Raw genomic sequence first — 21,858 nt, 5'->3', positions numbered from 1 at the left:
TCTCCCCAAGTAGATCTATTTGTAGTCTTGTAGTAAACTCTCCTTTCAGCGCCTTGCCCAGAGTTTCATGGTGATCCTCTTTTTCGACAGCTCAACAAGACATTTGAGCAATACTGATCGAAATCCTTGCGTATTTGCCGTCAGTTCGATATTAGTAACATTACAGCGGAGGACGAGAGTGTTGGGTACCAGTAGATCTACTACTGTCATTGTAGTACGAGTGTATGTAATAACACACAGTGAACAGAATTTTCTTGGCCCGATACTGCACGGGAGAAGACAGCTTCTGTGATTGAGAGCTTCCCTAGGACAGGTTCCTGACTTGGCCGGAGTCATGAGCCAAGCAGCGCGCCCGCAACAAGTAGCAACTCTTTTGGCGCAGTTGCCTCCCAAAAAACTGCAGCAGTATCGTAAAGTTCTTGGCGTGCTAAGAGAGAATCACCAGACCTTTCTAGAATTTCACCGGAGTGTTAGAACTCCGCTCACAGCGTATTCAGCTGCTACCGCCAGTGCTACTACTAGTCCAGGCAAACAGGGTTAGTGCAATGTGCATTCCAGCCTACTGTTCCTTCCTGATCATCAATCTACCTTGTGTTCTCGCATTGGTCTCACCATGTGTGTATCTGCTACTTGTAGTGAAGATGGCATTCTAGAAGTGCTTCCTGTGATCCGACTTTGGCTCATGAGATCCCCATCGCTATAATACACCATAACCCTTGCTGTCCTCATGTCTTCCTTCCAGAACATGATCTGACTCGGAACAGAAACAATCGCATTGGTCCCCGAACACTTGGACAAACAAATGCCTTGCAGTCCCAAGATGCTACTGGATCTAGAACGCTACAAGCCAGCAGGTGAGGTTAGGGAAGGATGACGCTAATCACGGCATGGGAGAGGGGAGGAGAGAGAGAGAGAGAGAGAGGAGGGGGGGGGGGCATAACAAGATTCTGGATAATAGTGCTGGAAGTTATTCCGTAATAATAATTAACATCTTTAATACCAACAAAATTCCTCTCTTTAAAACGTAGTGCGTGGATTTGCATCCATCTGCCACCGGTGCACCATTTTACTGGATTATTCTCAAAACGGAGTCGACAATGCCCTGTATTCTGTGTCTGCATCCTCTGTTCAATCTGAGCAATGCTGTCATGTGCCCCTTAGCAGGTACGTCTTGTTATTGTATTTCTATTTCTGTTGTCGTTGCTTTTTTATTTCCATGCCGCACTGAATGCTCGGTGCTCATTTCCCAAGTCCATTTAGCACGTGCGAATTTGTGGGCGGTTTACCACCGCTGACATTGACGCGTAAGTGCATAATAATAATAATAATAATATTAACTGGTTTGAGGGAAAGAGACAAACGGGAAAAGTCTGAAGAAAAAATTGACTGTCACCACCAGGACTCGAACCAGGGACCCTCTCTTGTAGCCAGCGATGCTCTAACCACTGAGCTATGGTGTAGTCGTCATCCCAGCAGAGGCCGTTCAATATTTTCTTCAGACTTCGTAACTCACACTTCCTGTGAATCCACACAGGCGGGTGGGACGCAGCCCTCACTGTAACCCACACACTTCACGTACAAACTAGCATGCGGGGAGCCCCAAGTCATAAAATATTAACTGGTTTGAGGGAAAGAGACAAACGGGAAATAATAATAATAATAATAATAATAATAATAATAATATTCCGTGCATGCGTGCTTCAGATGTGTGCAGATGTGCTGTGTGGCCTTGAATCTGCTGCAGATACAAAGAGAAGCATGTAGACATGAGATTTGAAAACAATAACTATTTTAAATTTGTTAACCACTGTGGCACTAGTCATACAATGTAGTGAGTTGATTTCGGAAGTCTGATGTTGCTTTTCTAGGCTACCCCGATCAGGAGCTATTCAAGGACAGAAATGCCAGAATACACTACCATCAAGCATGTCCGAGTTGACATCAGCTAGCAGTGATATGCAGTATGGTCATCAACAGCACCATCAACAACAAGGGCAACAGCGACAGGATCTGTTAGATCATGAACAGCTAGGTGGTTGTGCTGACGGGTTGCAAACAAATCAGGACACGTGTGGGGATCCTGACCTGCTTTTGGAGCCTTGGATGTTGGATGAAGATGGATTTGAAGATGATCTTTTTGATTTGACGCCACCCAACCAACGGTCAACTGTCCAACTTCCCCTGCACAGTGAATATGTGGGAAACAGCAAGCTGCAAACCCCCAGTGTATGTCCTGTTGCTGAGCCTGATGCATTGGCAATGACCTCTACAAGCACTGTAGCGACAACAGGCAACATGGTCATGGCAGATCATAGTACAAAGACCTGCCTGAGACCATCAGCCACTGCACATTTGTCTAACTCTGACATGTCTGTTTCCACCAATCACTCAGTAGCACCCTGCACACCATCTAGTACACAGAAGAGAACTCCGGGAGAGAAAACAGCGTCGTCAGCATCATCGTGCCTTTCTGATCCAACGCAACGTAATCTTTACAAGTGTAAGTTCAATTGTTGCAACTGACAACGTTGATTTCCAGCTCAAGGATCCGTGTTCCTTATCACTTGTGTTTGGATGTATGTGTATACATCATGCATCCATGGGCCCTTGCTTTGCTGACCTTGTCTGTGTCCATGAAGTTCTTTTCGAACTGTACAACTGTATGGGACACATATGTGATGCGTGCACACGCGAGCTGCTCACATGTAGTCATGTGGTGCAATATACTTCGAAGTACTTCGCGTAATATTATGCAAACAAGGGAGTAGTAAAATCGTACTACTCCCTGATGCAAACACCACCCAGTGGCTCACACACGCACGCACACACACGCGCGCACACACACACACACACACACACACACACACACACACACACACACACACAATGAAGGCCGCTGGACCCTGATTTCACCAGGCATGCTACCTCACTTTGTGACGTTATTTGCCTTTGGCAAAGCTCGTGAATTAAACGTTTCAAGTGAATGCCTGCTGTGCATGGATTGCATTGATGGGTACTGTGGTTTGTAAATATACCATGTTGATACTCTACAGCTTGAACAAGCTAACTTTGTGTATTTCATTTGGGTATACAGATGCTTCTAAATCATCCACATCGGGTACTGGAAACTTACCTAGCAATAGTGAACATGGCTGGGATATAGATAGCAAAGGCAATACCAACAGTAACAAGGTTACTAATACAAGAAATATCCGTCACCCCAATGCGTCACATTCTGGACAAAAGGGCAATGGTGCAAGTAGTGATATAGGCGTTGGCAGGATCGTCGGCAGAACTGGGTCAAGCAATGGGTTATTCAACAGCAACAAAACGACACCCACATTTTCGCCAGTGGTTGCTCGTCCCGATTCGTCGGTAAGCCTCTGCTTTTAATAGTTGCTTGGCGAGTGAGATGATATTTTTAAAGTATCCTGCATCTCGCTACATTATCTCTAGTCTTTACACATGCAATCAAACCTTACTTATTTGTTCCATTGCCAGCCAGTATATTAGTTGGAGCAGATTTACAGTCAATGCCGTGGAGTATAGTGAGACTGAGACATGGGTTTGGTCACCTGGATATTTGTGTTAAACACAAATGTGTGCGGTTTTAAAGCGAGGTCTGATTGTGCATGCTTCATAGACACCTGAACATCTTCAGTGCTACTCAAGTTGAGCCATTGCCAGGAACCATAGGCTGGACTATGTACTTGTACACTTTGGAATCCTGGGTGATGAGCAATCGACTACATGTATAATTATATTCCATCTTGACAATAACAACTTGCTGTCAAATGTCAGTGGCTTGTCTCTTGGCTTGTAGATAGATCATGGCCTATATGTTTCATAGTCCTCTCACCACCCTAGGGTAGAACCTAGCCATGTGGAGCTCTGCATCTTGCCAATGCCGTTGTACTTTCTTTCTTTCTAGGTGATCAAAAATGGGAGGAAAGCAATGGCAGCTGATGGTACAGCCAAGAAGTCCACCATGCACTCGACTGTTGATATTGCGTCGCTGTCAATCACACAATTCGAAAAGATACAACAGCAGATACTATCGGCAGCAGACGTGTACTTAGCACTAAGTTTCTCAGATGGATCAACCCAACTAAGAGAAGCTGCGGATAGAAAGGTGGGCTAAGCATAGTTTGAGTTTGATTCAGTTGTGCTGCTTTAGCACAAGTGTCAATACACTGTTCGCCGATGTGGTAAATGCATACTGATAGCATTGCAACCGTGGGGGGATTCTAATCCCATGCGTAGGTTTCAGGAGGGGGTTGGTGGTACACTGGCTGTTACAAACTTTGGAATAGCTAGTGGCGTAACGACTGGTACTTTGAAGTGACATCCAACGCAACCTGCTCGTAAACTGCTGTAGCCGCTATAAACTAGCTGTAACTTCTGTGGCCGCTATAAACTCACTTTTAAAGTATACGATTGTATGCCAGTGCAATTGTTTGACGTGATGGATTATATTGGCCAGCACAGTATGAATCCTGGTTGCAGCCTCGAATTTACACCCCGTCCAAGCTACGTGTAGTCACTGTTATTCAGGCGGCAGATATTCGCTCAATGTATCTGGCAGTGGGTCCAATTGCTTTTGATCACTGACTGCATTGAACTATACCATAGATATCTATATCAAAATTGTGCACATGTCTTTTCAATTCAGCGTAAACGAGACCAAGAAGGGAACTCCGGTCAAAAGGCAAGTGAAAATCTGTTTGTATTGAAGTGTATTTACAAAAACGAAACAAACCCATGCACTCAGAGCTAGAAACACCCACAATTATACGGATAGGTGCTACAATGTACTTCAACTTCAGCAGGACATCAGCGCATCCGGTTATTTCGGTCCATTCGTTGTCTACTGATCTCACACTGCATATCACACTTATGCTGACCTCTTCACACCTCCACCATTTGTGCATGGTTTTAGGACTTTCTATTTGTCTGTATCAGTGTATGAGCATCGGCACTTTCTATATTTCGGGTGTGTGTTCGTTATCGCTACTCCTCCTACTCCTGTTTGTATCATTGAAGTGTTTATTGTGCTGGTTGCTTTTTTGCATGTACACTCAAACGTCTCTTATCCGGACGCCTCAGATACGGGCACGTCTCTCTACCGGGCACCTTCAGCTTGAGTTCCTATGTCTGAAATGCTTGGAATTTGCAGTGTTTGAACTTTTTTCGTATGCGCAAGTGCTTTTTTTGTCACTGCCAACCTGTGAAATCCACACATTTTATCAATGGATTCTTTCTGTAACCTGAACATGTGCAAGAGGTGCCAAATAAACTTCTTCAAAAAAGATATGATACATGGTAGATGAATTGTCCTGAGATACGGGCGAATCTGAGATACGGGCAGTGCCCGGTCCCAAGGTGCCCGGATAAGAGACGTTCGAGTGTATCCACCTGAAGGGAAGCCGGTGTGAAAGTACTTGTGGAAACTTTAAAATGTTGCTCACTAGAAGCTTGAAGCTAGTTCTTTTCTTTTCTGAGGCTGATCTAGACTGCCTTGGATTTAGTTCAATCTACAATGGCCGAGAAGTCTTAGACACAAGATCAGATCGATGAATACCATCGCTTGCAAATCACACTAGGAGGCTTTGGGAATCCTACGATCATACTCAAACAGAACCTGGACTTGTCCGATTGGTTTACTTGTTCTTTTCAGGCTGTTAGGTTGACAGTAGCATATCCCATGGTTGAGGATGATCAGCCGGTCGGTAATGTCACGAAGACAGCACAGTGCACCTCGCTAGAAAGCCCGTCTACAGCACGGAGTGGGATAAAGTTTGTCTGCATGCCGTTGGAGAAGCGGCCTTCTGATTCTTCCCATGTGTTCACATGGACCAGGTTAGAGTGCAATCAGCTGCTGCTATGTATTCCAACTTTGCAGTGCCTGCGACAGGAAAGGATGTTGTAAGAACAAATTCTTTCTGTGTATTCTGCTTCCTTTGAAGGAAACTACTGGAGAAACTGATGGTGACTGATGGTCATAAGGTTTGTTTCAGTGCCCAGGAGTTGATCATCGCTCTAGTTGAAGTGTTCAACTTCCCTATCAACTCTGGTGAGCCATGCCGCTACAGCAGTTGCTTCTGACTGTAACAGTGCCATGGTGTATTTGATACCACTGGTGTGCAGTGCTAAGTTACATGTCATGGTCGGATACAATGTCAGGAGAAGAGCTGTGAGCACGATTTGCAAGACAAATCAAACGGTCTATGTTGCAGGAAGACTGACATCTAGCAGATTTGTAGACAAGTGCAGAATCGGGCAAGGTACACATTCTTGCCACTGAATGGCCTATTGTCAATACATGTATGACCCTGGCTTATCTTTTCAGATTTCCTCATATTGCGCTAACGTATCAACTATTGCTAATGCTGCTTTCTCTTGCTGCAGTATCATCATGGTGCGTCCTTGACTTGAAAATAGCCTGCTGGATGCTAGACTCCGATCAGCCACCAGAAAGATTTGGTGATTCTGTTAAGCAATTACGCCGGAGTGGGCTCACTCAACAGGCTAAGTTCACAGTGGTAAGCGACGATAAGCAGGTACACAGTGTCGCGGGTGCAAAATTATGTTTCGCGCCGATGGTTTAGTTGCTCAGCTATGACTTGAAACTCTTAAAACCTAAACTGGTAGCCATTATTGTCATTATTGTCCAGAGTTTTTTTAAATAAATAATGAGTAAACAGTTGATAAACAGCTTGCCGCTATGTGTAGAAGTGGCAATCCAAAAATACTGAGGTATGATGTTCCATGTTTGGTATATGCACCCCGTGTATTCATAGGGTATGTCGAAAAAGCAGGCTCTGTGTGAAGACCTGTGCCTCCTGGGACCTGCCTGGCATAAAGCACGCGACCTGCTACTGGTAAGCTGATGTCACAACCAAAGTCACGGCATCTGTTTGAGATATGCTCAACCATTTTCTCAAATACTAATTATCATGAATATGAAGACAGATAGGGAAATTGGTTACAATGGTTTGGTATTGAAGTCACAGGTTCTGCTCAGGCGCTGCTCACAACTGCAGTGAGCGAGAGAACATGCGGTGACAGTATCCTGCTGTACCGGCGTAGTAATCCAAACTGGGATGCTACACGACTGAAAGAGACCTGCTGGGGTGCTATCATAGCAGTGTGCACTTCAGGGATGCTATGAGGCGAATGTCATCCCTACATTCTGAGGCACATGTATGCATGGTCTACTCCTACCTGGCACGTGGACCCACCACCATGGATGGCCTAGTCAGCTTAGACTAGACATCCGTTTGATGACTCAGTCACTCAGCACAGTTCAGCTTGAGGTTACTGACCTCATCATTGAAGATACACATCCGTGACCATGGTTTATGTCCATTACTACCACTATCATTGCCGTCAGCAACTCAGACTCTTCGCCCGGTTTTTCCTTGCAGGAAAGAAAGATATGGAACCTCTTTGTCAATGTGGAGACAAAACTTATCCCCATCTTAGCAGGTATGCAACACTACGTGTATGTAAAAGCTCTTCCCCCGAGTTCAACAAAGCGGCTTGTTATTACAAAGCGAATTTACGAGTATACATGTTTTGCTGAATGAGAACCAGCCTGTCCTGTCTCAGAGCGTGTGGTATGACTCGCAATGCTTGGTTACATGATGTACGTGTACATGTACTAGGATATAACTGAATGCATGGTGGCACCTGAGTATACAATCAACTTCGCTAATAACGACTGCGGATATAACGACAATTCGCGAATAACGACAGAATTTCCATGCCCAGAGCAAAGTTCCTTCCAACTGTAATGCACATAATGATACTTGGGGTATAACGACACTTCGCGAATAACGACACTTTTTTGATGCCCCGCCGAATGTCGTTATAAGCGAAGTTGACTGTATTCGCGGCCATGTACCCACACTGCCCAAAAACGCAGTTTCACTTGATATTTGCAGATTCGCGCCGTTGAGGCATTGCATGGCAATCACTTCCAATCATGCCAGTAAAAGCTGCGGGTAACGGCAAATACCTTTAGAGTCACTTTTCATTTAATTTGAAACATAAAGCATTATCAGCCTAACTTACTGGCTGAAAACTAGAACGGTACTGCAATGGTTTTGTTGTAATGGTGTCCAAAATGGTAATCTTGTAACTTAGCGGTTTGGGCAATCGGATGTAATATTGCTATGGGTGCGTGTACTGGAAAATGTGTTATCTGCTGGCAGGCTTGGAAACCCAGGGTATATTAGTAGACATAGAGCAGCTCACATCATTCAGCAACCTACTACAGGTGAGTCTGCAGCCTCTGTATCGGTCTGAATTGATACTACTTCAAGTACGAATGTGCCATATTTCATTCGGTTGGGGCATAATGCCCACTTTGGACGCCCTCCGTGTTTCACACTCAATATCCAGATGCACACTATATTCCTGTATGAAGTGTATAGTGCCAAATGTATGTCATATGTACCTTTTAAAAGTGAGCCGAATTGTGTCTATTAAAAGAGGGGGCGAGGGAGGGGGTGGGCTTACTCTGACAAATGCATCGCGTAGGTTTAAAAATTAAGGATCGAAGATGTGAAGGAAACCCGATGATGAATCATGTGTAATGATACTGCCAATCATCTGTCAGAATACTTCAACAGGTCACGGTCAATCGCATGGTTTTTATATAGTGTGCAAGGACTTGCATTGTTCTGCCCAAAACCTCCAGGGAGACGATGCTCATAAGAAACCAACCAGTAATGACACTGCCAGTTGCATCCCAGTGCTCTGTTATCATGCGTACTATTACACATTGTGGGGCATCTTCTTGGCTGTGATCTTTGCTGCAGGAAGAAATCAAGCTTGTTGAGGAGATGGCTTACAAGGTATACTGACTGCAGAGTTGAGTGCCAAAGGTCATAATGCAACAGCCTTACTGCCCATAGGCTAACCGTGACTGCATTTCAAACAAAATGATCAACCCTGTGCATACCGCTGAGTAAACCCTTCAGATACATTTGAAGAGCATATCACTTTGTATTGTAAAATGCCAACTTACCATTTGTTGACTTTCCATGTCTGATGTTTTCTACTACTTCTCCGTGATTATATCCTCCAGGCTGCTGGACATTCCTTCATGATGAACAGCGTTGCACAGTTGAGGAAGGTGGGATAAGAGAGAGAGAGAGAGGCTGCATCGCAGCTGGGCTGGACGTGTTGTTTTAGTTCATAGTTTCAGGTGGTCCGGCCAAATGGGATACTTGACGAGAACTGAACAGTATTGGCGAAATTCTCTGTTATGCATGAATTGGGTGGCTCAACTTTTTTGAAATACTAAGAGGACCGGCCGGACCGGTTGCTCGGTGCTGCGGTTTGTAAGCTGCTTCCAGGATGTTCAGCAGTGGTGCTCCACCATAAGCATCTGACTATCTGTGATCCATTTTCTAATCCCTTGCCCTTGAGCCAGACTGTCACACGTTGTCTTTTAAGCTACTAGTCCATACATTGCTCCTTGGCTGGCCGTGACTAAATAGCCGTCTTCATGACTATAGTATCTATCTACACAAAGGCACACAATGTATCTTGTATCTACCACACTTTCTTATAACTTCCAGGTGTTATATGATGAATTGAAGCTTGATCAAAAGTGTTCCAAACGATTAGCAAGGACTCAGGCTGGTCACATGAAGTCCACGGCAGAGAAAGTTGTAAGTACATTTACAGTGAACAAGAGGCCAAAGACCACACTCACAGCACATCACAGCACATCATAGCACATCTATTGCACTCTCAGCAAGCTGCACTGAGAAACGAGTTTGGTTTAGAACTGTTCGCTGACCTTCTGAATGATACACCCGCTAAACATGCACTGTTGTAAGGGACATCGTGGACCAGGTTAAACGTTGGCAGTGAAATTTTAGGTGGAGTGTAAATGTGCCAGTGAATATCACATACACTCAAGAGATATGCATATACTGATCAATTGCTATTGGCTGGCCCAACGATCCCGGATCAGCGTACACTGTGTAATGTAATTGCAGCTGCAACAGCTGGAGGAACATCACAGCCTGCCGGGCCTTATCCTAGAGTACAGACATGTAAGTAAACGTGACACCATTTTTGTATGATGTGCGAGTGCACTCTATTTTTACACCCTGCACTGGCTACACTTATGCTGGACCAGCTACCACACATGTAACAGTTCACATTGAAAATGTCACACACGATAGAGAGTTCAACAGTAAAGGTAAAGAGGACACGGCAAATGGCAGTTGGTATACTGTGCCAAACCCATGCATTACAGCCATGTACCGACACTACTAAAGTCACGCAGACTATGGGTGGCAGTACCATTGAAATCGATTCCATCCACCTCCGGGCCTAACGTCATCTTGGGAGGGGCTAATATTCTCAATAATGATCTATAATGATCTATAGGACAACCCATGCTTCGGAGACCTGTGAGTCATGGCCAGAACTGTAATAATCGTCTTGCTTATCTTGCTGTTTTCAGTAGTATTGCATAGTTTGCATTGACTTGGAGAATTACCCGTGCAAATTGCGTTTGACCTGGGTTTCCCATGCCTTCTTGGTCTGCAGCTCACAAAAGTGAAGTCAACCTACATTGACGGGCTATTTCCCCATGTAGAGAAGGTAAGTAATTCGCCATACAATCCCCACTGGCAAGACCACCACATATCCTAGGAAGGGTCTCGGCTTCACAAGAGCATTGATAGTAATGGCAAGCCGCATTGCGCCAATTTATTCGAATTTTGGAGTCGACATCGTCTCCTATCAGCTTTCGCAGGCATCCGCGTTTCTTTAAAGTTGTCAAAATTACATGGATGGCTTTGCCAAGCCATGGCCTCAAGAATGAGTCGCTGCCCATACTGTTGTCGTCACGTGGTAAGAATAAATTGCATTGCAGCTGAAAGAATCTACTCGTCACAAAACAAAGTGGTACGTACCTCTGCCGTGTTTCAACATGATTGTATCACGCTATCAACATGTCCTCTGTGGTTCGGAGGAAGATATAAATTGTGCTTGTTTAAAGCCAGGTGTGGATAGAGTGAGTTCGTCATTGCTAACATCATACTTATCCCTCATACCATCCGCAACGCCTGTGTGATACTGATCTTTATTCGTGAATCGCGTAGAGTAATGATTGTTACCGTATTACCTCTAATATAAGCACGGTCCTTTATTTTTTCAATGTACCTCCGCCCCGTGCTATTAATGGAGACGTTCCTTTATTGGAGACTGTTCCATTATTATTTCAACCTCACTTCAGAGGCATGTTGCCATGCCAAATTCATGTCAGACACACACATTTCAGGGTTTTTTCGCCGGTACAGATAATGAATTTACACAGTGTGCTTATAATGGAGACTAAGCACTTTATTTTTTGAATGCCGCCCCAAGGTGTTCTATTATTGGTGACTGTGCTTATATTAGAGATAATACGGTATGTCAATTTAAGCGCCAAGTATCAGGGATGATCACATTCATAATGATTAGTCTCCGGTTTCAGTATCAGTCGTCTGATGATTGCAGTAGCATGACACTTTGAGTTATGACGAATCCAAACTGGCCCTCTTTTTCTTTCTTGTTGGAGTAAGTTAGTCATTTTTTGTGCTTTCGCGCGGAATATTTCTTCTGTTTCACAGCGAGTTTTTTTCAGGCAGCCCATACGTTGAAACGGCACACTCGCCGTGCAATCGCCAGCATTGCTTAGTATTTTGAAAGGCACTGTAGGTGCCCAGATGGAGGTAGCCGGAATATACACATTGATGTCAGAAAGGTATTTTAGGGTAAGGTATTATTTCTGCTGCTGTTCGCCTTCCTTCGTTGAGGTCTTCTTTTGCTACAACTATCAACATTTACTTTCTTTCTTCCTTGTTTGCTGTTTCAGGGAATAGTACGAAGCTGTTGGTAAGAGAAATAATCACCCTGTGGTTCGTATGCATTGTTATGATCTATCATGTAGAAACGAACTCACATTTTGGTTTGTGTGTTGCTAGTACTTATCATATCCTACATTACTCTTACCTTTGACTGAGGCAATCTCTGGCACCTTGCAGGGCGTGCAGCATTTTTCAAAACATCTTGCCTCTGCACGAATCGGCTTCTTCAAGTAGAAACGACATTGACAGAGACCATGGCCAGGCTGCCGTTGGCCACTTCCAATTGAAGATGAACTTGGAGTAAGACACAGTAGCAGTGTCTGGTCTAGGATTTCAAACCAACTGGGTACACCAGTACCTGGCACAAGTCTTGCAACCGGGTCAGAGCCGGGTACACGCCTTCAGCCTGTCACTGACAGATCAGTCTATACTTCCTTGAAGAACAGACAAGGTGCTCGACACTACTAGGCATGTATCCTCCCAAGACTTGTGCCAGCCTGTCCTTGATGATACGGTACGGGACAGGTACGGGATAGCGCCAGGCATGCCGATGCTGTTCTTGATGGTACGGTACGGGACAGGTACGGGATAGCGCCAGGCATGCCGATGGCACAAGCAAACAAACAAACACGAAATTAAAGCTGTGTGGACCCTGGCTAGCGCCAGACGTTACTGAAGTAACGTCTTTTGCATAGCTACGGGAATAAAATATATTCAACGGGTTTCTGCAGCTTTTTTCTGTACCTGGCTTGTTGATAACACACTGGTGTGGAATCATAAAGACTTTCTCTCGTATTACTGCAGGATACACGATGGAACAGCTACCGGCCGATTGACTTCAGTTAACCCAGTAAAGAATTATTATTTTGTTACCCGATGATTTCTGTTCTCTTCATCAATGTAGTCAGGAAATATCAATGCACCAACCGCCAGTTTTGCTGAGCCAATTTGCTCGTAGTCCCTCTCAGCTCTCCCCGACAGTGGCTCCCCACAGAGGGAAGCTCAATGAAAAGTAACACTGAAACACAAGCTTTTGCGCAAATGTGCTTGTTAGGTGAGATAGTGCCCGTGATTCTTCTCTATGTTTCGGAGATACTCCATACGTGTACTTGACATGAATGGACCATAGCTGGCTGTACTTGTCTATCTCTTTGGGACTGCTTATGCTATTTGTCTGTGTGTTGCAGAACATTCAAAACATTCCAAAGACTGAGATTCAACTCAAGCGCAGTAAACCATCAGTCAATGATGTCTGTCCAGTTAGCGTTCACCCACGTGACGTATTTGTCAGCTCACCAGGATGGTCTTTTCTCAGTGCTGGTATGCAATAGGGTACACACAGTAGTGACAGTACAGTGAATAGACTTAAGGTCCCTAGCATCTACTCTGTGACTACAATGTCGTTCTGCAATCGTCAATTTCAACTTTCCTATGTTTGATATTCGCCTTCAGGTTGCATCGTCCTCTTCATCAACTCAAAGAGAAAGGACCCACAAAGTCAATATTGTAGATTTTCGTTCAAAGTAGTCGTGGCATATGCTCATATTGCTGTGTTTGAATGCTTTCCAGATTTCCAGTCTATCGAGCTTCGGTTGCTTGCACACTTGTCCAATGACACTGTTCTCTTGAAGATCTTCAACGACCCAGAGAGCAGTGACATATTCATGAGGTTGACTTCTGAATGGTACGACTCGTATGAGTACTTGAATTCTTCTTGTACCGGTATGCAGTTTTCCAGACATTCCAACTGACCTAAATGTTAGTGGACCCCGCGTCCTGTTGTCACGGCCTTTCCTTGTCCCAGTTGCACTGAAGTTCTGATCTAGTCAAGATGATGCTTTTGTCATGCACAATACAATGTATCATGATCTTGCAAGTAGATGCTTCCAACTTCACACGTAGAAAAGGAAAAGGAGAATGCACAGAGAGGATGTTGATGATGAGTCCCAGCAAAGAAAAGATGCAGTAATAAAGGGCCTATGTGATTGAGCTGGTACATGAAGCAGTAGCGTCGCTTGTGTTCTAACTTTGCTATGTGCAGGCTTTCAATTCCAGCTGATGCTGTAACACAGCAAGACCGAGAGAAAACAAAACGTCTTGTCTATGCTGTGATCTACGGAGTTGGTAAGACATTGCATTGAAGGGAATGAAACTCAATTGGGAATGACCCGTCTGGTGCAAAATACACAGGCACTGTACCCATCAATAACAATATCATCATCGTCAAAAAATGTCAGCATCATACATTCATACTGTACCTGAATATTTGGTGTACAGTCTTTTTTAAAACTCTGAATGATGCCTATAAATGGCATGATCCCCACCAAATCACAACTCTCAGTGGATTTGCTTGTGAAGTCGGTCAACAAAGATGACAAAGCCTGCTAAGAGTGGAAGAAAGACACGAGTTCTTGAAAAATATTGGTGCTTGCTACTGGCCTACCACTTCATCCAAGCAAAACTGATCTCTCATTCAAAGTTTCGGCATCTTTCTGCAGGAAGCGAGCGTTTGTCTGAAATACTTGGCACAACTAGCGAAGAAGCGAAGGACTACATGGACGCCTTTCTAAGTAAGAATGACTGGTCTTGCCGTGCCATATCAAAGCAATCTTTTGGCTTGTTTGCTTGTTTTGGACATGGCGAGGGAGGGAGAGAGAGAGAGAGATGAAAGATTGAGAAAAATCCAATGCCCATCCAACCTCAATCTAGAATATGGATGTTGAGGAATAATAGTTAAACACCAACACCCACACACCCACACCACTCGAGAAGTTAACCGTATATGAATATACGTGCATACAATGTTGCTGTTCAAAATTCTTCGAATAGACGTGATGTTGGCCGCCCCTAAGATCTCCACGATACTGCATGTAATTTCGCAGTTTTGGCAACTTGAACCATAGCGAGAGTATCACTCCGATCATCAAAGGACTTCCGGCATCTTGTGCTCATCTATGCCAACTGTTCCAACACGAACACAGATTCTGGTAATTCTGGTCTTTTGGGCATTGACATGCAGGGACTTTGTAGTTGTCCTCTCCATGACTGCATCCATACAATAAACATCTGATGCGTCCCCAAAAAAGTCACGGGTGAGACTCGAACCCACAATGCATGTTTACCATGATACCCCATTTTCGGGGCAGGTCGCCTTCGGCACAGAACCCGCTCGTTGCTTTCTACTCACACATTGCTTGCATTCAGGGAGAAGTGCAATACCAGTATGGTACAACTTCCTGCTGCGTGCATGTGATTTCTTGTTACTCCCCAGAGTATTCAGTGCTTCTGCTTGCTTTTCTTGCCACAGGGAAGTTCCCATCACTGCACCAGTATACCCAGCGAGTTGTACAGCAAAGCAGAGCTGATGGTGAGTAATTCACTGTTGATTCCTTTTGAACCACGACCTGGACAACACCACTTTCCACCCGAAGAGCCCGGCTCTATTCATTTTTCTTTCTCGCATGACCTCAAAGTTTCAGGCACTTCAGTCTTCCCGGCAACAGTATGTTCTCCGTTTTCCAGGCAGTAGTTTGTTCTCAGTTGCATAGAACCAGTAAACGGTATTCGTATATAGTATATACTGAAGTACTTACTCTGCTAAATTCGCATACCAATGTGGACATATTCTGAACCATAAGCGCTGCTTCAACTCAACCATTCTGCCTGGATAAAATAGATCATGAGTGCGCGTACATACTGGTATGTGTGCATGCGACACCCCTGTGTGTTATACTAAATGCTTTACATCTGTACAGGCTACTGCCGTTCAATGTTTGGTCGCCTGCGACTGATTCGTGACATCCGTGCACCAGTGGCAGGCAGCAGACTTCATGCTGAACGACAGTCGGGGAATTTTGTCATACAAGGTGGGTCTATAGTTGATGTGCAACTTAGTATGTGCATTAGTAATATTGGCAATTGCAATGTGATCTTATACTGGATAGCAGGTTTTTGCAAAACATGCATATTTTTTACCTAATAATCGTGCTGCATGTTATAATCAGGTTACATTTTGGACGGACTGCTTTTCTACAAGAATGCGACGTTATGAAAGGTATGTTTGAAACGCTGGTATAAATGTGTGTACTTGTACTCAAAACAGTAATAAAATAGTCATTTGTACATGAAGGCTCACAAGTCCGGGCAAATCGTGCTGTAGTTCATCCTTTTGGCAATGCATCCAAGCACGTTTCTAACAGTTGTAATCTGCTTGTATGATTGCTGCACATACATGTATCACACACTTACAGGCAGTGCAGCAGACCTTTGCAAAGCAGCCATGGTAAACCTTGCACATGCCATTCACCACCAGCCTCTGCTTCATGCCAGGTAGGCAAGACCCATCATTATTCACGACGTGCTCACACAGGACCTTCTTGTTCTAAGTGTAGCGAAAAGTGCATACTGTGCTCACATACACATCACAAAGGGTTGGTGTGGGTTGATCTCTAGTATGGAACAAGTACTTGTGTCTGTATTATGATGATGCTAGTTCAATCATTTCAGCTCCCAATTCCACTGATCGTGCTTTAATAATACATGTAGCTGACCGAACAGTTAGGTGACTGCATTATTGAGAAATGTTCCATTGATGTTCGCCCACAATATGACACTGAATAAATAGTAAAATGTGTTCGCTCAGCTTTCCAAGATGGGTGTGTGTGTATGTGTGTGTGTGCGCGCGTGTGCACGCCCGCGCACGTGCGTGTGAGTATATGCGTGTGCCTGTGGCATATCCGTTTCAGATTACTATTGCAAATTCATGATGAGCTCCTACTGGAGGTGCCAGATGATGAGCTAGAACAAACCCAAGGTACCGACTATAGTGTACTCACAAGTGGTGGAAAATGCAAAATATTGGGGATGTTTAGCAACGCGAATGTTCAGACTTTTGGTGGCGGTGATATTTTGCGGAAAAAATATTTCGAAAAGGAAACCCTGTGAGGTTTAGCAACGCAAAAGGAATTTTTCTCGAAGTTATTTGCACCGTACCGTATATGCAGCTCAGTATCAAGCAGGAGGCTGTCAATTTACAACTCTGTGCCGTCAAGTGCGTCCCAAGGAAAGAGAAAGTAACTTTCGCAAGTCACTGCAACTTCGCGTCCAAGTTTTCTAAGTTATTGTGGAACTGTTGCTGCTGGTGCCTCGCCGATGGCGACGTGTTGGAGTTCAAGGACGGAATTAGGAGCATATATTCTTCACCAAGACGTAGCGCTTACCTGATTGCTTATCATAGGACTTCAGCTCCATCACGAACTTGGTATGCACTTCGTGCTGTGATTTTCGTGTTTTTTGTTCACAATTGTATTTTCTCTCAACTTGAAGGGCTACCACGGGTCATACCCTTGCCTGGACATAGTCATATTTGTGTTTTCTGGACTCGTCCAGGCATACAGATTTTGAAAATATATAGTTTACCCATACCTACAACTCACAGAACTTGAGTTATGGCTGGTTGTTTGTACACGTGTTTGCGTGACCACCCCTCACATACATTGAGTAAGACCCACAAAGGGTTAAATTTCCGCTCTCAAGTTGATTCACAATTTGCGGCAACTTCCAAAGTGCACACTATACTGAGGTTTGATATGAGTGAGAATTTGGAGACTTTTCGTAATTCTGATTTACACAAACCTGAACATGTTTCACTTGCGATAGTCTCAGAACATGCAGCAAAAAATCAGAACTCGGCGATTGAGGAAAGTGAAATGGCCGACATACTCGTACACATACACACTTGATCATAATTATTCCCACCAAAAAATGCGCAATAAGAATTTTCTCCATGGGCGAATCCATCGCAGCTCAAGATCGAGGCACACTTGGCTAAGTACCCTTGTCATTATGCATCATGAATTCATGATTGTATGAAAGATCAGTAACTTGAACCCCAAACACATTGAACACGTGGCTACCGGTACATTTTGTTTTCCACTGTAGGTATGGTTTTCACTTCACCGCATCCACATCCTCTAGGGTGGATTTCGAGTGGGGTGAGATAGCAGTTGAATTTATATGCGCGTAGACACTGCAATCTGTGTATTGTGTGCTCATATGCACTCATGTCCATACAGCCCTTGTGTCACAAGTTCTGCAAGACACCAGATGTCTATGCAAGGGATTTCCTGTTCACCTCAAGGTACGTCTACTTAACCTGGTGGAGTGATGCTAGTCAGACTGTGGCAAAAAAACATAATTCTGGGATTACAAACCGAATCTCAATAGAAACTTGACGTCACCGTGGCAAAATTAAGGTCTGACGCTGCTGCGGTAAAGCAAGATTCACCTATGCCGTTCTGCTCCAAACAGGAGCTTGGCACTGGTACGCGATGGAACCTGCACTGATACACACAGGTTTTTCGTTGCGATATCTAAGTGCTTAGTGGCCACGCACAACACTCCAAAAAAGATGGCACTGAAGGTGCGGAAGGACACTGAGGCAAAGGAATTTGAAGGGATCCGTGATCAGAATACCACTTGACACTCGAATAGAATATAAATTTGGATTTTCATCCTTCTCATTTGTACATGTACGTACTGTTGTGATTTTATCCTGATCAATTTTCTTTTCGTCCGGCACCAAACATTTGCTGCAGCAGGCTGCAAAGCTAAACAGGTACTACATAACCATAGTTAGTAGAGTGTTTACTGAAGCACTGAAACAATACCATGATCACTTACAGCCCAGAGATTCATGTGCAGTGTTTGAAGAAAAGCACAACAGACAACTCGCAGCATTGGACGCTAAGCATGGTGCTGCTCATTTCTTTGACGTCCGTTGTCTCCCGTGTTGTATTGTGTCCTGCAGGTAGGGTTGCCTGTCTCATTGCGTCATGGCAAGACCTGGGGACAGATGAAAAGTATTGAGACAACTCCACCCACCACAGAGCCACCTTCTTCACAACATTGATCGAAGAAAGCAACACGTTTTCAACTATAAGCGAAGAAATGAACACAACTTCAGTGATAGAGAGAAAGACTGAGCAAAGAAGAACTGTCAAAAGGAACACGGACATGGGTGGAATACATGAAGAACACGATAAAACCATTCCATTCTTTCTTGTAAAATTAAATAGGACGTTGCCAGTTGTATGTATGCACGCTGTTTGGTGTAGCAGTACAGCTGCCCTGTGAATATTAATATGCCAATAGCTTTGCTCTTGCTGTAGCTCTACCACCACGCAAGCTGATGACTTCATTATGGCTGTGATCTACCTAACAGCAAATTCCAACGCCAAAAGAAATTTATACTATCTACTATCTATCTATTTTCAGCATGAGTTACATGAGGATGCATGAATTTGAGTAAGTTTGAGTGTGTCAATAGTCAGTGAATTGCATGATAAAAGAGAAATTTCCTAACAACAATGGAAGACTTGTATCTCGGACAATGCAACCTTCTAATCCGGATTTGTCCAGCGGATAACAGCGCTGTACAGCGGCTATTTCATGTGTGTTGTTGACAGGCTCATCTAGTGAACCTAGTCTGTATGTATTATAATTATGTGATGGTGGTGGTTCGTGGAACGAAAGATGGCAGCTACAGACCATTACATCATGTCGGCAGGGCCAGCTGCAACTCCATTAATAGCCAAATGCAATGACTGACAGAAGCCGGACAGAGTCTGAAACATGCAGGAAAAACAGAGGCAGACGCACAACATGCAAATTGTTCACGTTGAAGAAGAGAGAACATTCTACGATCATCAACAAACTTACTTGGTCCGGCTCATCGCAATGGTCGCTTATCTCCCACGCACTTTTTGACAGGTAAAACCCAGTCCAATCGCGATATCTAACTTACTTTTGCTTGGGAGGTTGTGATGGCAAGATCAAAGGAGGCACCAAAGAAAAATGATCGCGACTAGCGCTTTGAATCGCGATGTGTTCGACTTTTTTGGGAAGTGGGAATCTGTCCATTTACTGTCTGTGTTGCCAACAGCCAAGCGTAGTGACCCGAACACCGGAACTGTAGAGGAGTATGAGCGACAGCGTCATGCTGAAGAAGAAAGGCGTTTTCGATCTGGCAGCAGGATTACAAGAGTCGTGGTCAGCGTATCCTGCGGAGCGTATGACAGCTGTCTGGAGAGGCCTGTATACCTCTTTCGAAGGCTTTGCTGAAACACACTGTGGTGACACACAGGTCACACTGCCCACAGTTCCTTCAAGCACCGAAGTGACAGCCGCAACTGTTCCTTTCCCATTGCCGCCATACGACAGGCTGAGAAAGCAAGAGATACTCTACCAGTCTACGCCATGGCGCCAGCAGCTAGACACCAGCAAAGGTCAGCTCAAATAATGGCGGCAGCTCGAGTGATGCAGAGTGGAATGAACTCTGGACCGGTAAGAGTGTGAGTGCAAGAACGCGCTCCTTCACTGATATATTTTGTGCATTTTGCTTACCTTGCTTCCCTTCTTCGATTCGCTTCACCTGATTCCATTGCTGAGATTTTTTTCTTGTGGCGGAGAGTATCCATGTATCATGCTTCCTCACTATGCCTATTGAAAATTTCACAGAGCGGTAACAAAACTCCTGTTCTTAGTGGCGATAGATAAGCGAAAATTGCGATGAGCCGGACCAAGTATTTACAGGTACATGTGCATAAACTGCTCTACGTTTACCAGGGAGTCGTACTCAAACTAGGGAGGTGACACGGCACAGAAATCCGTGTCACAGGGGTTGACTCGCACCCGTGACCCCTCGTTGTTATTTTTGGAATAGTTCAGTCCAGTCCAGTCCGAAAGGTCATACTCGGATCGACTCGCCTTCTGTACTTCACCTCCAAGCGTGCAACGCAAGACCCGCAAAGTATGATTTTTCTGTGGGGAACGATTTTGCCATTGATCAAGTTTTTATAGGAGTGCTCAAGCATACTACGATTGCTGAGACGTCCCGAGCACGCTTGTTCAGGTTCTCTATTTTTGACGAGCCGGTCCTACAGCCCCCTACATTGTACCTAACGACGTAGGAGCTGACAATGTAAGAGGATTTCCCTGGAAATAATGATGATGGTGGTGTGACTGCTGCAGGAAAAATGCTGGCTGTTTATGACAGTATGACTAGATGTACAATGTAGCTCTCTTGTATGGTACTTAACCCCTGCTATAAATGTGTTGTTTAGGAAGACTGGTGTATTGCGCAAGTCATAAAGAAGAAATGGGGCAGATACACGACTTACAATTTTCAAAAACCAGCTTCGTGTTATGTCTAATTTGTGTCAAAATTGTAATATTTAGACATGACAATATCATTGGCTGTACTTCTCTAATATGGTACATAACCCCTGCTATAAATGTGTTATTTAGGCAGACTGGACCATTGTGCAAGTCATAAAGAAGAAATGGGGCAGATATACGACTTACATTTTTCAAAACCTGGCTTCGTGTTATGTGTAATTTGTGTCAAAATTGTAGTATTTCAACATGACAATATCACCGGCTGTACTTCTCTTATATGGTACTTAACCCCTGCTAGAAATGTGTTGTTTAGGAAGACTGGTGTATTGTGCAAGTCATAAAGAAGAAATGGGGCAGATACACGACTTACAATTTTCAAAAACCAGCTACGTGTTATGTGCAATTTGGGTCAATTTTTAGTATTCGGATTAACCTAGTGTTGTAGTACGTTACGACTCTGAACAGTTCTGAACAGTTACCGTAACACTACACGCTGTCTCATAACTGCTGCTGTTGCCATCACTGCTATCAAGTAGTTCGGACATGGCAGGAGGTAAACAAATTGCTGGTAGTCTTTCAAAGAATACTGGCGAGTGATGGGCTGTAAACGAAATGTTTTGCCTCGATAATTTCAAAAACTAGACACCCATGCTGCACGCTTGGAGGTGAAGTACAGAAGGCGAGTCGATCCGAGTATGACCTTTCGGACTGGACTGGACTGAACTATTCCAAAAATAACAACGAGGGGTCACGGGTGCGAGTCAACCCCTGTGACACGGATTTCTGTGCCGTGTCACCTCCC

At 44.3% G+C, this 21,858-nt stretch overlaps 2 protein-coding genes across 2 annotated transcripts in view; one reads left to right on the top strand and one right to left on the bottom strand.

The window, feature by feature from the left end:
* Positions 1-18,825, top strand: LOC135806468 (DNA polymerase nu-like). The gene is made up of 29 exons (XM_065320658.1): positions 1-536; positions 743-854; positions 1,869-2,500; positions 3,095-3,375; positions 3,932-4,132; positions 4,673-4,708; positions 5,678-5,859; positions 5,967-6,073; positions 6,409-6,542; positions 6,801-6,881; positions 7,428-7,488; positions 8,217-8,281; positions 8,826-8,861; positions 9,095-9,142; positions 9,591-9,683; positions 10,017-10,073; positions 10,576-10,629; positions 11,888-11,907; positions 12,684-12,729; positions 13,067-13,199; positions 13,449-13,563; positions 13,921-14,003; positions 14,378-14,449; positions 15,187-15,246; positions 15,635-15,745; positions 16,130-16,208; positions 16,625-16,692; positions 17,954-18,018; positions 18,688-18,825. Exons 1-29 carry the CDS (start codon positions 335-337, stop codon positions 18,787-18,789), a joined length of 3,336 nt encoding a protein of 1,111 aa, XP_065176730.1. The 5' UTR covers positions 1-334; the 3' UTR covers positions 18,790-18,825.
* The window catches only part of LOC135806467 (ATPase family AAA domain-containing protein 2-like), a 24,369-nt gene continuing 21,300 nt past the window's right edge, over positions 18,790-21,858 (bottom strand). Inside the window, exon 18 of the mRNA XM_065320657.1 lies at positions 18,790-19,504. Coding sequence (XP_065176729.1) covers positions 19,430-19,504 — 75 coding nt within the window. The 3' untranslated portion in view covers positions 18,790-19,429. The remainder of the gene's footprint in view (positions 19,505-21,858) is intronic.

This window comes from Sycon ciliatum, chromosome 1 (genome assembly GCF_964019385.1).
Source record: "Sycon ciliatum chromosome 1, ocSycCili1.1, whole genome shotgun sequence".
Taxonomy (NCBI): domain Eukaryota; kingdom Metazoa; phylum Porifera; class Calcarea; order Leucosolenida; family Sycettidae; genus Sycon; species Sycon ciliatum.
This window is presented reverse-complemented; position numbering and strand designations above follow the sequence as displayed.